Below are 15,905 nucleotides of genomic sequence, written 5' to 3'. Positions count from 1 at the left end.
AATAGACCTTACTTATATATAAACATATATTAATAAATATTTGCTTGTATCATATAACGTTACTAATATATAAACATATATTAATAAATATTTACTTAGCGTTGTAAAAAGTAATACAATATTTCAAAAATTATTAAAAGAATAAATAAATATGTGTAAACTAATGTTACCAAAATGTGTACTTTTTAGTGAATGCCTCCTTATAAATGAACCTTTTAAATGATAATAATAATCACCATGATGATAAATATAATAATAATATTCACTATGATTATATTATAATACATATAATAATAATAATCACCATGATAATAAATATAATAATAATAATCACCATGATAATAAATATAATAATAATAATAACCATAATAAATATATTAATAGTATTCACCATGATAATTAATAACAATAATAATATTCACCATGATAATATAACAATAATAATAATCACCATATTAAATATAATAATAATCACCATGATAATAAATATAATAATATTCACCATGATAATACATATTATAATAATAAATATAATAATAATCACCATGATAATAGAAAAAAATATTGACCATGATAATAAATATAATAATAATAATAATAATCACCATGATAATACATATAATAATAATCACCATGATAATAAATATGATGATAATCACCATGATAATAACTATAATAATAATATTCACCATGATAATAAATATAATAATAATCACCATGATAATAAATATAATAATAATAATAATATTCACCATGATAATAAATATAATAATAATATTCACCATGATAATATAATAATAATCACCAAGATAATAAATATAATAATAATAATAATCACCATGATAATAAATATAATAATAATCACCATGATAATAAATGTAATAATATTCACCATCATAATATAATGATAATAATATTCACCATGATAATATAATAATACTAATAATAATATTCACCATGATAATATAATAATACTAATAATAATATTCACCATGATAATATAATAATAGTAATAATCACCATATTAAATATAATAATAATCACCATGATAATATAGTAATAATATTCACCATGATAATACATATTATAATAATATTCACCATAATAAAATAATAATAATCACCATAATAAATATAACAATAATCACCATGATAATAAATAGAATAAAAATATTGACCATGATAATAAATAGAATAATGATAATAATAATCACAATAAATATAATAATAACCACCATAATAAATATAATAATAATATTCACCATGATAATAAATATAATAATAATAATAATCACCATGATAATAAATATAATAATAATAATCACCATGATGATAAATATAATAATATTCACGATAATATAATAATAATAATAATAATAATAATATTCACCATGATAATAAATATTATAATAATAATATTCACCATGATAATAAATATAATAATAATATTCACCATGATAATAAATATAATAATAATCACCATGATAATAGATATAATAATAATCACCATGATAATAAATATAATAATAATAGAATTGGTCACCTTTCCAAAAGTCCCTTTGCCAATGACTGCCAAGAAGTCAAAGTCAGTTGGTTTAGCACTGCACACACACACACGCACACGCACACACAAAGAAGGCGAGTGATGATCACATGGTGAAAAAGGGGCGGAGTTAGTTGACTTACTGTGGGTTGGCAGAAGGTCCTAAGTTGACATCATCGTGAGGTGAGTGTACCTGTACACACAAACACTTATACTGTACTCAATACTTCATATATTCTGTTGTATAAATATATATACTCTACTTACATAGTACTAAATAATATTTCATATATTCTGTTGTATAAATATATATACTCTACCTACATAGTACTAAATGATATTTCATGTATTCTGTTGTATAAATATACTGTATATACTGTACTTACATAGTACTAAATGATATTTCATACATTCTGTTGTATAAATATGTATATACTGTACTTACATAGTACTAAATTATATTTCATACATTCTGTTGTATAAATATATATATATACTGTACTTACATAGTACTAAATGATATTTCATATATTCTGTTGTATTCAAATCAATTGAAATAATACATTTTCTTAAATCAGCATCCATTTTTACGATAATGTAACTTTTGATTAAAATGCATTTATTAAAGATAATAAATGCATTTCATTTAAGTAATATAACACTTTCAAAAATAGAAAACGATCACTAATTTGTAATGACCATCACCTTTTATTTTTAATATTTTAAGTATTGATATTTTTCATACTACAATATTAAGTAGAATGTGAGTGGAAGTGAGATATTTGAGTGCCCACAGTGAGTGGAACGCTTCAATTAATCAAAATGTTGTATAGTTCCCATTCATTGTCAATGGGGAGAAAATTACCGGAATTTCCAGAAAAATCGGGAATTTTGGGAAAGAGAAAACATGTTTTGCGTTGGACATATGCAGTGTTGGGACTAACGCGTTACTGTAGTAGTCTAACACGTTATTTTTTATATTCAGTAACTCAGTTACCGTTACTGCGTTATTTTACGTTATTTTTTATGTAGTATCGGCTAGAAACAGAAGATCTGAGTGTGTTTTATTGGAGAGTTGCGGTGTCGTCCTTCTGAATCTTCTTGTGTCACAAGGGAGAGAAGAAAAGAGACGCACTCTGTGTGTGTCTGGGTGTGGGTGTGGGCATGGGGAGGGGGGGGCGTGTCTGGGTTTGCTAGTGGTGCAATGGATCAACATTGATCCGTGATCCGTTCGGATCAATATCTTCGGTTCGGCACACATGTGATCCGCGGTTTGGTACATGAAAGTTGTTCGCACGTTCAGTCCACACACAGCGTGGTCATGGCGAGCGGAGTAACGGAGGAGCTTGAACGCCCCGTGCCACGGGTGGACGTCCAGGGTAACTATGTGACGATAAGCGCTCACTTCATCACAGCAGACTGGGAGATGAGAAGACACGCCCCCTCTGCCTCTACGAGTGTCACCTTGCGCAGGTACTGACACAAGCAGTGGAGGAATGGAAGTTAAAGATATCCCAGTCACACGTGATAATGCCAAAAATCAAATAATTGCAGTGAATGAGGCAGGACTTGGACCACAGAAAAAGCGCTATATAAATATAATTCACTTCACTTCACACCCTGTCTGATGATGATGTGAGAGTGGCAGATGAGGTCCTCCAGGTACTTAAACCCCTCAAAAGTGTTACATCTCTACTGAGCACTGAAGCTTCACCATCTGTGTCAATGATCCTGCCACTGAAAACAAGGATTCTACAATCCATGGCTCCAAGTGTGGAAGACAGCAGCATCACTCCAGATGTCAGCCTTTATTTCACTACCTATGTTTCAAGGAAGATGATGTGCCTTCTTATGTTGCACTTTAAGTTGTTTTTTATTAATGGTCATTGGTCCAAGTTTAAAGAAAGGAGAAATGCCTTTTTATGTTGCACTGTTTTTCATTAATTATGTTAAAAATAAGATATTATGTCTTGTGCACTTTAAGTTGATTTTGTATATTTTAATTGAATCATTTAAAAGTGTTACTAAACAAAAAGACAAAATGTCTGTTTATTTGTCTTGTCTTTTTTTTTTTTTTTGCTGATCCGAGTAATTATCCGATCCGTGACTCTGAGTCGAGAAAAGATCCGAACCGTGAGTTTTTTGATCCGTTGCACCCCTAGTGTTTACTAACAAGACATCATGGCGGAGCCGCAGTCGAGTTTCTTAACATGGAGATATTGTCACTACTTTTCTTTTGTCGAACACAAAGAAAATAACATTTTAGTTCAATGTAAGTTGTGTCTTGGATCAAAGATCTATCTACTGCCCAAAACAGCAATTAAAATCTGCTGAAACAGCTAAAAAAGCAACATGCTTCCATGAAGCTAGTAAAGAGAGGGACAAGACTCTGATGCCACTTCACCTCTACCACCACCATTTAAGGATTTTAACGGAGGGACTGCTAGCCAGAACAACATTCAATCAATCAATCAATCAATCAATGTTTATTTATATAACCCTGAATCACAAGTGTCTCAAAGGGCTGCACAAGCCACAATGACATCCTCGGTACAGAGCCCACATAAGGGCAAGGAAAAACTCACCCCAGTGGGACGTCGATGCGACATTGATAGAGCCATTGCAGCGTATATGCTAGAAGACATGCAGGCTATTTCTACAGTGGAGTAGCCCGCTTTCAGGCAGCTAATTAGCATGATACCAGCGTCAAACAGCAAATGGCACAGAAAACATTTTTCACGTATCTGGACACAGTGGACAGTGAGTACATAAACATGGAAAGCAAGCTAAAGAAAATACGTCAAACTCTGCCTCTGCTCATCATTCATCACTGAAGGTACACACACGCTGTCAATTCTCTTATATACTCTCATTCTAGACTTCTAGAGTGTTTGATTATCACATCACTCTAAATGTATAGACTACAAAGTTCACAAACATAAAGAGGGATCCTAGTGAGCCAGGGCAATCTTTCCTTTTCTCTAAACGAAAACTGGAGAAATGTGTAGAGTGTTCTTGGCTTCAGACATGATTTTATTTCAGAATTCCTTGAGAGAAAAAAATGCCTGGTTAGGCTGTGTGTACAAACCCCGTTTCCATATGAGTTGGGAAATTGTGTTAGATGTAAATATGAACGGAATACAATGATTTGCAAATCCTTTTCAACCCATATTCAATTGAATGCACTACAAAGACAAGATTTTTGATGTTCAAACTCATAAACTTTAATTTTTTTTTGCAATTAATAATTAACTTAGAATGTCATGGCTGCAACACGTGCCAAAGTAGTTGGGAAAGGGCGTGTTCACCACTGTGTTACATGGCCTTTCCTTTTAACAACACTCAGTAAACGTTTGGGAACTGAGGAGACACATTTTTTAAGCTTCTCAGATGGAATTCTTTCCCATTCTTGCTTGATGTACAGCTTAAGTTGTTCAACAGTCCGGGGGTCTCCGTTGTGGTATTTTAGGCTTCATAATGCGCCACACATTTTCAATGGGAGACAGGTCTGGACTAGAGGCAGGCCAGTCTAGTACCCAAACTCTTTTACTAAGAAGCCACGTTGATGTAAAACGTGGCTTGGCATTGTCTTGCTGAAATAAGCAGGGGCGTCCATGGTAACGTTGCTTGGATGGCAACATATGTTGCTCCAAAACCTGTATGTACCTTTCAGCATTAATGGCGTCTTCACAGATGTGTAAGTTACCCATGTCTTGGGCACTAATACACCCCCATACCATCACAGATGCTGGCTTTTCAACTTTGCGCCTATAACAATCCGGATGGTTCTTTTCCTCTTTGGTCCGGAGGACACGATGTCCACAGTTTCCAAAAACAATTTGAAATGTGGACTCGTCAGACCACAGAACACTTTTCCACTTTGTATCAGTCCATCTTAGATGAGCTCAGGCCCAGCGAAGCCGACGGCGTTTCTGGGTGTTGTTGATAAACCGTTTACGCCTTGCATAGGAGAGTTTTAACTAGCACTTACAGATGTAGCGACCAACTGTAGTTACTGACAGTGGGTTTCTGAAGTGTTCCTGAGCCCATGTGGTGATATCCTTTACACACTGATGTCGCTTGTTGATGCAGTACAGCCTGAGGGATCGAAGGTCACGGGCTTAGCTACTTACGTGCAGTGATTTCTCCAGATTCTCTGAACCCTTTGATGATATTACGGACCGTAGATGGTGAAATCCCTAAATTCCTTGCAATAGCTGGTTGAGAAAGGTTTTTCTTAAACTGTTCAACAATTTGCTCACGCATTTGTTGACAAAGTGGTGACCCTCGCCCCATCCTTGTTTGTGAATGACTGAGCATTTCATGGAATCTACTTTTATACCCAATCATGGCACCCACCTGTTCCCAATTTGCCTGTTCACCTGTGGGATGTTCCAAATAAGTGTTTGATGAGCATCCCTCAACTTTATCAGTATTTATTGCCACCTTTCCCAACTTCTTTGTCACGTGTTGCTGGCATCAAATTCTAAAGTTAATGATTATTTGCACAAAAAAAAAAAGGTTTATCAGTTTGAACATCAAATATGTTGTCTTTGTAGCATATTCAACTGAATATGGGTTGAAAATTATTTGCAAATCATTGTATTTCGTTTATATTTACATCTAACACAATTTCCCAACTCATATGGAAACGGGGTTTGTATGTCATGTGTGCCTTCCTTGGGTGAAGCCAGGTTTACAGCTATGTTGTGACATGTTGTTATTATGCTGTTTGTTACTTATGTATGTTATGTTGCAGCTTTTTAAAATAGTTTTGTCAATTTGTTCTGGCCTGAAATAAATTGGCCCTTTGAAACATATCTTTGTCTTTGTGTGTTGTATGTAGACCACATTGCTTAGCAGAGTTCAGTGATGCAAATGCATGTCAAGTTGATCAACAGATTGTATTATTCTCCAGTGCAATAACAGTACTGAAAGGAAGGCTAAAAGGGCATTAATGGGAGCTTTAAAAAAAAAAAGAAGAAAAAAAGAAGTAACTAAATAGTTACTTTTCACAGTAACGCATTACTTTTTGGTGTAAGTAACTGAGTTAGTAACTGAGTTACTTTTGAAATAAAGTAACTAGTAACTGTAACTAGTTACTGGTTTTCAGTAACTAACCCAACACTGGACATATGTGAAGAGTAGTGTGTGTGGATGGTTGAAAGGTCGGAATTGGGTAAAAGAATGGCGCTATATGTTGAGAATTGAGGGCATTGTAGAACTATGAATATGTCCATTCACTTGAATGGAAATTTCCTGAACATTTGGGAATTTGGGGAAAACCTGAAATGTTTTGAAAATATTGGCACTAGCACAATTTTCCTCAACCTCAGCCCCAGAAATAGGAGAGCCCACCACAGATTCCCCAGGCACTGCTTCCTCATAGGAAGACGTGTTGGTGGGATTGAGGAGGTCTTCGAAGTATTCCCTCCACCGATCCACAACTTCCGCAGTCGAGGTCAGCAGAACACCATCCGCACCATACACGGTGTTGGTAGTGCACTGCTTCCCCTTCCTGAGGCGGCGGATGGTGGTCCAGAATCGCTTCGAAGCCGTCCGGAAGTCGTTTTCCATGGCTTCCCCGAACTCCTCCCATGTCCGAGTTTTTGCCTCCGCGACCGCTGAAGCCGCACACCGCTTGGCCTGTCGGTACCTGTCCGCTGCCTCAGGAGTCCCATGAGCCAAAAGAACCCGATAGGACTCCTTCTTCAGCTTGACGGCATCCCTCACCGCCGGTGTCCACCAACGGGTTCTAGGATTACCGCCACGACAGGCACCAACTACCTTGCGGCCACAGCTCCAATCAGCCGCCTCGACAATAGAGGTGCGGAACATGGTCCACTCGGACTCAATGTCCAGCACCTCCCTCGTGACATGTTCAAAGTTCTTCCGGAGGTGGGAATTGAAACTCTCTCTGACAGGAGACTCTGCCAGACGTTCCCAGCAAACCCTCACAATGCGTTTTGGCCTGCCAGGTCTGTCCAGCATCCTCCCCCACCATCGCAGCCAACTCACCACCAGGTGGTGATCGGTAGAAAGCTCCGCCCCTCTCTTCACCCGAGTGTCCAAAACATGAGGCCGCAAATCCGATGACACAACTACAAAGTCGATCATAGAACTGCGGCCTAGGGTGTCCTGGTGCCAAGTGCACATATGGACACCCTTATGCTTGAACATGGTGTTCGTTACGGACAATCCGTGACGGGCACAAAAGTCCAATAACAAAACACCACTTGGGTTCAGATCCGGGCGGCCATTCTTCCCAATCACGCCTCTCCAGGTTTCATTGTCGTTGCCAATATGAGCGTTGAAGTCCCCCAGTAGAACGAGGGAATCACCCGGGGGAGCACTCTCAAGTACTCCCTCGAGTTAATCCAAAAAGGGTGGGTACTCTGAGCTGCTGTTTGGCGCGTAAGCGCAAACAACAGTCAGGACCCGTCCCCCCACCCGAAGGCGGAGGGAAGCTACCCTCTCGTCCACCGGGTTGAACTCCAACATGCAGGCTCTGAGCCGGGGGGCAACAAGAATTGCCACCCCAGCCCGTCGCCTCTCACTGCTGGCAACGCCAGAGTGGAAGAGAGTCCATCCCCTCTCGAGAGAACTGGTTCCAGAGCCCTTGCTGTGCGTCGAGGTGAGTCCGACTATATCCAACCGGAACTTCTCTACCTCGCGCACTAGCTCAGGCTCCTTCCTCCCCAGCGAGGTGACGTTCCACGTCCCAAGAGCTAGCTTCTGTAGCCGAGGATCGGACCGCCAAGTGCCCTGCCTTCGGCTACCGCCCAGCTCACATTGCACCCGACCTCTATGGCCCCTGCTATGGGTGGTGAGCCCATTGGAGGGGGGACCCACGTTGCCTCTTCGGGCTGTGCCCGGCCGGGCCCCATGGGGACAGGCCCGGCCACCAGGCGCTCGCCATCGTGCCCCAACTCCGGGCCTGGCTCCGGAGGGGGGCCCCGGTGACCCGCGTCCGGGCGAGGGAAATCTGAGTCTCGGTTCTTGCATTTCCATAGAAGTCTTGGCAAGGCCCCGGGGGTGGATGAGATCCGCCCGGAGTTCCTTAAGGCTCTGGATGCTGTAGGGCTGTCTTGGTTGACAAGACTCTGCAGCATCGCGTGGACATCGGGGGCAGTACCTCTGGATTGGCAGACCGGGGTGGTGGTTCCTCTCTTTAAAAAGGGGAACCGGAGGGTGTGTTCTAACTATCGTGGGATCACACTCCTCAGCCTTCCCGGTAAGGTCTATTCAGGTGTACTGGAGAGGAGGCTACGCCGGATAGTCGAACCTCGGATTCAGGAGGAACAGTGTGGTTTTCGTCCTGGTCGTGGAACTGTGGACCAGCTCTATACTCTCGGCAGGGTCCTTGAGGGTGCATGGGAGTTTGCCCAACCAGTCTACATGTGCTTTGTGGACTTGGAGAAGGCATTCGACCGTGTCCCTCGGGAAGTCCTGTGGGGAGTGCTCAGAGAGTATGGGGTTTCGGACTGTCTGATTGTGGCGGTCCGCTCCCTGTATGATCAGTGTCAGAGCTTGGTTCGCATTGCTGGCAGTAAGTCGGACACGTTTCCGGTGAGGGTTGGACTCCGCCAAGGCTGCCCTTTGTCACCGATTCTGTTCATAACTTTTATAGACAGAATTTCTAGGCGCAGTCAAGGCGTTGAGGGGATCCGGTTTGGTGGCTGCAGGATTAGGTCTCTGCTTTTTGCAGATGATTTGGTCCTGATGGCTTCATCTGGCCAGGATCTTCAGCTCTCACTGGATCGGTTCGCAGCTGAGTGTGAAGCGACTGGGATGAGAATCAGCACCTCCAAGTCCGAGTCCATGGTTCTCGCCCGGAAAAGGGTGGAGTGCCATCTCCGGGTTGGGGAGGAGATCTTGCCCCAAGTGGAGGAGTTCAAGTACCTCGGAGTCTTGTTCACGAGTGAGGGAAGAGTGGATCGTGAGATCGACAGGCGGATCGGTGCGGCGTCTTCAGTAATGCGGACGCTGTATCGATCCGTTGTGGTGAAGAAGGAGCTGAGCCGGAAGGCAAAGCTCTCAATTTACCGGTCGATCTACGTTCCCATCCTCACCTATGGTCATGAGCTTTGGGTTATGACCGAAAGGACAAGATCACGGGTACAAGCGGCCGAAATGAGTTTCCTCCGCCGGGTGGCGGGGCTCTCCCTTAGAGATAGGGTGAGAAGCTCTGCCATCCGGGGGGAGCTCAAAGTAAAGCCGCTGCTCCTCCACATTGAGAGGAGCCAGATGAGGTGGTTCGGGCATCTGGTCAGGATGCCACCCGAGCGCCTCCCTAAGGAGGTGTTTAGGGCATGTCCGACCGGTAGGAGGCCACGAGGAAGACCCAGGACACGTTGGGAAGACTATGTCTCCCGGCTGGCCTGGGAACGCCTCGGGATCCCCCGGGAGGAGCTGGACGAAGTGGCTGGGGAGAGGGAAGTCTGGGCTTCCCTGCTTAGGCTGCTGCCCCCGCGACCCGACCTCGGATAAGCGGAAGAAGATGGATGGATGGATGGATGGATGGATGGATATGAATGGGTTGGTGTTGGAATGTTTGGAATCGGTTGAAAAATGTTGACGTAGTAACAGTTTGAATTGACAAAGGGTATTTCGGAATTCCTGGATTTTCAGGAAAATCAGAAATTTGTCCCAAAAAATGGCAGTTTTGTTGTTCCAATTAAGAGGAATGTTTTAAGTGGGAAATGGTCAAGAACGTTAGAAAAATGTTAGCTGTGAAAACTTACCAGGAAGAGATGAAAGTAAGGCTTCCTGGAATTTTTTTAACTTGGAAAATGGTAGTTTGATTGTCCAAAGTGAGTGGAGTGTGTGGATGTTGGAAAGGTTTAAATTAGATGAGAAATGTGGGAAATTAATTAAAATGTTGTATAATACCCATTCATAGTGAATGGGAAGAAAATTACCGGAAATTCCAGGAAAATCTGGAATTTTGGGAAAGGGAAAACATGTTTTGCGTTGGACATATGTGAAGAGTAGTGTGTGTGGGTGGTTGAAAGGTCACAATCGGGTAAAAAAAATGGTGCAAAATGTTGAGAATTCAGGGCATTCTAGAACTATGAATATGTCCATTCATTTGAATGGGAATTTCCTGGAAATTTAGGGATGTCCTAGTTGATATGAATTGGTTGCTGTTGGAATGTTTGGAATCGGTGAAAAAATGTTCACGTAGTAACAGTTTGAATTGACAATGGGTATTTCAGAGTTCCTGGAATTTCGGGAAAATCAGGAATTTGTACAAAAAAATGGCAGTTTTGTTGTTGTAATTAAGAGGAATGTTTTGAAGGTGGAGTTAGTCTTTTTAGTGTTTAAGGTTAAACAGGATGATGCCAGCCAAGATGCTATTTTGTCTAATTTAGCATTTAACTTCTCAGCAACTAGAGTACAGGTCTTACCTGATGTATATACCACTGTGTCATCCGCATACATCTGTAAATCTATATCTGTGCATACATCTGGTAGGTCATTGATGTATAGACTGAATAGTATCGGTTCCAAGACACTACCCTGAGGTATCCCTGTTTCTATTTTGCGGAAGGAAGATCTCACATTATTAATGGTGACACATTGTTCACGGCCCTTTAGATATGACTCAAACCAGGACAATGACTGTTTGGATAAATTGAATTTAGTTAGTTTTGAAATTAAAATGTCATGATTGACTGTATCAAATGCTTTTTTTTAAGTCTAGAAATACTGCACCGACCACCTGTCCTTTGTCAAGGACAGGTGGTCCTTGACAAACCGGTTCCGGTTCACCGTGCGTGACTGCTCGCTGACTGCTCGCTGTTTCGAAAAAGCTAAGTATCGTTCTATTTGTGTGCTTTTAAATTGTTCTGCAGCTTTCTTTATTACTTTCTGAACATATTTAGTAGTACTATTTAACTTGCAAATCACCCGATCTCTGTCTCTCCACCCCTCCCGCAGCTAGCTAGCAGCTAGCTGCTAAGCTAACGAAGCTAGCGCGGAGAAAGGCGTCGCCGGGCGCCGGTCAGAAGGAGTCTACTCCTGCACACCGTGACCAGGACTTCTCGGAAGACAGCAGGAACTTCACTCGGTGACAGAAAACACCGTGAGTATGGCTTCCTGCGCGTCTTGCACCTTACTCACGGAGAGGCTGCCTCTGCTAGAGGGCCGTGTCCGCCAGTTAGAGCAGAGTAATCTCGTAACTTTAGATGTTGCAAACACATCTGCTAGCGTTAGCTGTAGCGAGCTAACTAGCCCAGCCTGTAGTAGTCCTAAGCGGCCTACAAGCTACGGTGTACCGGTTGAGACGCATAATAGATTTAGCTCTTTAGCTAGTCCTACACCCCAGTCTACCGGGTACCACACCTTAGTCATAGGGGACTCCATCACCCGAAACATAAAGCTTAGCAAACCAGCCACAATTAAGTGCATCCCGGGGGCCCGAGCACCTGACATTGAGGCTAATCTTAGGGAGCTAACTCGCAACAGGCCTAGTAAACACGTACGACAGGCTAATCGCACCACTAGTTATGCGAATATAGTTGTACACGTTGGCTCCAATGACACTAGAATGAGACAGTCAGAGATTACAAAGAGAAACATAGCCAGGACTTGTGATCTCGCTAGAAAGATGTCCAGGCATCGAGTAATTGTCTCTGGCCCCCTGCCTGCGAGAGGCAATGATGAGAGATATAGCAGATTAGTCTCGCTTAACAAGTGGCTGGCTAGCTTCTGTAGACAACAGGGACTAACGTTTATTGATAATTGGCCCTCTTTCTGGGGCAAACCAGGCTTGCTGATGAGGGATGGCCTTCACCCTAACCAGGAAGGCGCCATCATCCTGTCTAAGAACAAAGACTACTGTTTAAGTCACATTTGACTAACTACACTAGAGCAAGCCCGGTCACAGGCAATTACAGAGCCTGCTAGTCCGGGTGAGGAGTCAGTTAAGCTAGAACTAGCCAGCACCAGGCTGGATAATTCCTGTACGCATAGCAATTTTCTTAGAATAACACACAACTCACATAATGTGTTTTCTGCTGCAAATGTGTCCGGGGTAGATATGCATTCTACTGAGGTGGCAAATCATGATGCGTTCAGTCGATCGCAGCATCAAGCAAACAATCTGAAAATTCCCGTCGTATCAATTCCTAGATATGGTCGAAACTATTTAAAGTGCACTACGTATAATAAACGCAACATTATTAATATTTCTACTACGGATAATTTAAACAAAAACTCGTCAAAACAGCCCAATACTTATAATATGGGCTTTTTAAACATAAGATCATTGTCTCCCAAAACGTTATTAGTTAATGAGGTCATTAGAGACAACAATCTTAACGTCATTGGTCTTAGCGAAACTTGGCTCAAACCAGACGAATTTTTTGCGCTAAATGAGGCATCTCCTCCTAACTATACGAATGCGCATATTGCCCGTCCCCTTAAAAGGGGTGGGGGGGTCGCACTAATATACAATGAAAACTTTAACCTTACCCCTGACCTAAATAATAAATACAAATCGTTTGAGGTGCTTACTATGAGGTCTGTCGCACCGCTGCCTCTCGATATGGCTGTTATCTACCGCCCCCCAGGGCCCTACTCGGAATTTATTAATGAATTCTCAGAGTTCGTTGCTGATATAGTGACGCACGCACGCAAACAATATAATCATAATGGGGGACTTTAATATCCATATGTATACCCCATCGGACCCTCAGTGCGTGGCGCTCCAGACTATAATTGATAGCTGTGGTCTTACACAAATAATAAATGAACCTACGCATCGCAACGGCAATACGATAGATCTAGTGCTGGTCAGGGGTGTCACCACCTCCAAAGTTATGGTACTCCCGTATACTAAAGTAATGTCCGATCATTACCTTATAAAATTCGAAGTTCTGACTCATTGTCAACAAACTAATAATAATAATAACTGCTATAGCAGCCGCAACATTAATGCTGCCACAACGATGACTCTTGCTGACCTACTGCCTTTGGTAATGGCACCATTCCCAAATTATGTCGGCTCTATTGATAACCTCACTAACAACTTTTGACAATGCCCTGCGCAAAACCATTGATAGTATAGCACCGCTAAAACAAAAAAGGGCACCTAAAAGGCGCACCCCATGGTTTACAGAAGAAACCAGAGCTCATAAATTATCATGTAGAAATTTGGAACGCAAATGGCGCGCGACCAAGCTTGAGGTTTTCCATCAAGCATGGAGTGATAGTTTAATATCGTATAAACGCATGCTTACCTTAGCTAAAGCTAAATATTACTCAAATCTCATCCGCCTCAACAAAAACGACCCTAAATTTTTGTTTAGTACAGTAGCATCGCTAACCCAACAAGGGACTCCTCCCAATAGCTCCACCCACTCGGCAGATGACTTTATGAATTTCTTTAATAAGAAAATTGAACTCATTAGAAAGGAGATTAAAGACAACGCATCCCAGCAACAACTGGGTTCTATGAACACAGATACAACTGTATCTACGACGGATACTGCAATACAAAATAGTCTCTCTCTTTTTGATGAAATAACATTAGAGGAACTATTACAGCGTGTAAGTGGGATAAAACAAACAACATGTTTACTTGACCCACTTCCTGGGAAACTTATCAAGGAGCTTTTTGTATTATTATGTCCATCAGTGCTAAATATTATAAACGTATCACTTTCCTCTGGCACTGTTCCCCTAGCATTCAAAAAAGCGATTATTCATCCTCTGCTCAAAAGACCTAACCTCGATCTTGACCTCATGGTAAATTACCGGCCGGTGTCCCACCTTCCGTTTATTTCAAAAATCCTCGAAAAGATTGTTGCACAGCAGCTAAATGAACACTTAGTGTCTAACAATCTCTGTGAACCTTTTCAATCCGGTTTCAGGGCAAATCACTCTACGGAGACAGCCCTCGCAAAAATGACTAATGATCTACTGCTAACGATGGATTCTGATGCGTAATCTATGTTGCTGCTTCTTCATCTTAGCGCTGCTTTCGATACCGTCCATCATAATATTTTATTAGAGCGTATCAAAACATGTATTGGTATGTCAGACTTAGCCTTGTCGTGGTTTAACTCTTATCTTACTGACAGGATGCAGTGCGTCTCCCATAACAATGTGACCTCGGACTATGTTAAGGTAACGTACGGAGTTCCCCAGGGTTTGGTTCTTGGCCCTGCACTCTTTAGTATTTACATGCTGCCGCTAGGCGATATCATACGCAAATACGGTGTTAGCTTTTACTGTTATGCTGATGACACCCAACTCTACATGCCCCTAAAGCTGACCAACACGCCGAATTGTAGTCAGCTGGAGGCGTGTCTTAATGAAATTAAACAATGGATGTCCGCTAACTTCTTGCAACTCAACGCCAAGAAAACGGAAATGCTGATTATCGGTCCTGCTAGACACCGACATCTATTTAATAATACCACCTTAACATTTGACAACCAAACAATTACACAAGGTCACTCGGTAAAGAATCTGGGTATTATCTTCGACCCAACTCTCTCGTTTGAATCACACATTAAGAGTGTTACTAAAACAGCCTTCTTTCATTTCCGTAATATCGCTAAAATTGGTTCCATTTTGTCCACTAGCGACGCTGAGATCATTATTCATGCGTTCGTTAAGTCTCGTCTCGATTACTGTAACGTATTATTTTCGGGTCTCCCTATGTCTAGCATTAAAAGATTACAGATGGTACAAAATGCGGCTGCTAGACTTTTGACAAGAACAAGAAAGTTTGATCATATTATGCCTATACTGTATATACCTTTATATACATATATATATACACATCTATATATATATACCTATATATATACCTATACTGGCTCACCTGCACTGGCTTCCTGTGCACTTAAAAGATGTGAATTTAAGGTTTTACTACTTACGTTTAAAGTACTACACGGTCTAGCTCCAGCCTATCTTGCAGATTGTATTGTACCATATGTCCCGGCAAGAAATCTGCGTTCAAAGAACCTTGGCTTATTGGTGATTCCCAGAGCCCAAAAAAAAGTCTGCGGGCTATAGAGCGTTTTCTATTGGGGCTCCAGTACTATGGAATGCCCTCCCGGTAACAGTTAGAGATGCTACCTCAGTAGAAGCATTTAAGTCCCATCTTAAAACTAATTTGTAAACTCTAGCCTTTAAATAGACCCCCTTTTTAGACCTTTTGATCTGCCGTTTCTTTTCTTTTCTCCTCTGCCCCCCTCTCTCTTGTGGAGGAGGGGGAGACACACATGTCCGGTGACCATGGATGAAGTGCTGGCTGTCCAGAGTCGGGACCCGGGGTGGACCGCTCGCCTGTGCATCGGTTGGGGACATCTCTGCGCTGCTGACCAGTCTCCGCTCGGGATGGTTTC

At 41.5% G+C, this 15,905-nt stretch overlaps 1 protein-coding gene across 1 annotated transcript in view; it reads right to left on the bottom strand.

Moving 5' to 3' along the window:
- The window catches only part of sgk2a (serum/glucocorticoid regulated kinase 2a), a 35,436-nt gene that overhangs the window by 16,691 nt on the left and 2,840 nt on the right, over positions 1-15,905 (bottom strand). Inside the window, exons 3-4 of the mRNA XM_061985582.2 lie at positions 1,686-1,735; positions 1,543-1,600 (exon numbers count right to left, since the gene is read on the bottom strand). Of these exons, the coding sequence (XP_061841566.1) occupies positions 1,543-1,600; positions 1,686-1,735 (108 nt within the window). The remainder of the gene's footprint in view (positions 1-1,542; positions 1,601-1,685; positions 1,736-15,905) is intronic.

The sequence above is a fragment of the Nerophis lumbriciformis genome, linkage group LG23 (assembly GCF_033978685.3).
Source record: "Nerophis lumbriciformis linkage group LG23, RoL_Nlum_v2.1, whole genome shotgun sequence".
NCBI lineage: Eukaryota > Metazoa > Chordata > Actinopteri > Syngnathiformes > Syngnathidae > Nerophis > Nerophis lumbriciformis.
This window is presented reverse-complemented; position numbering and strand designations above follow the sequence as displayed.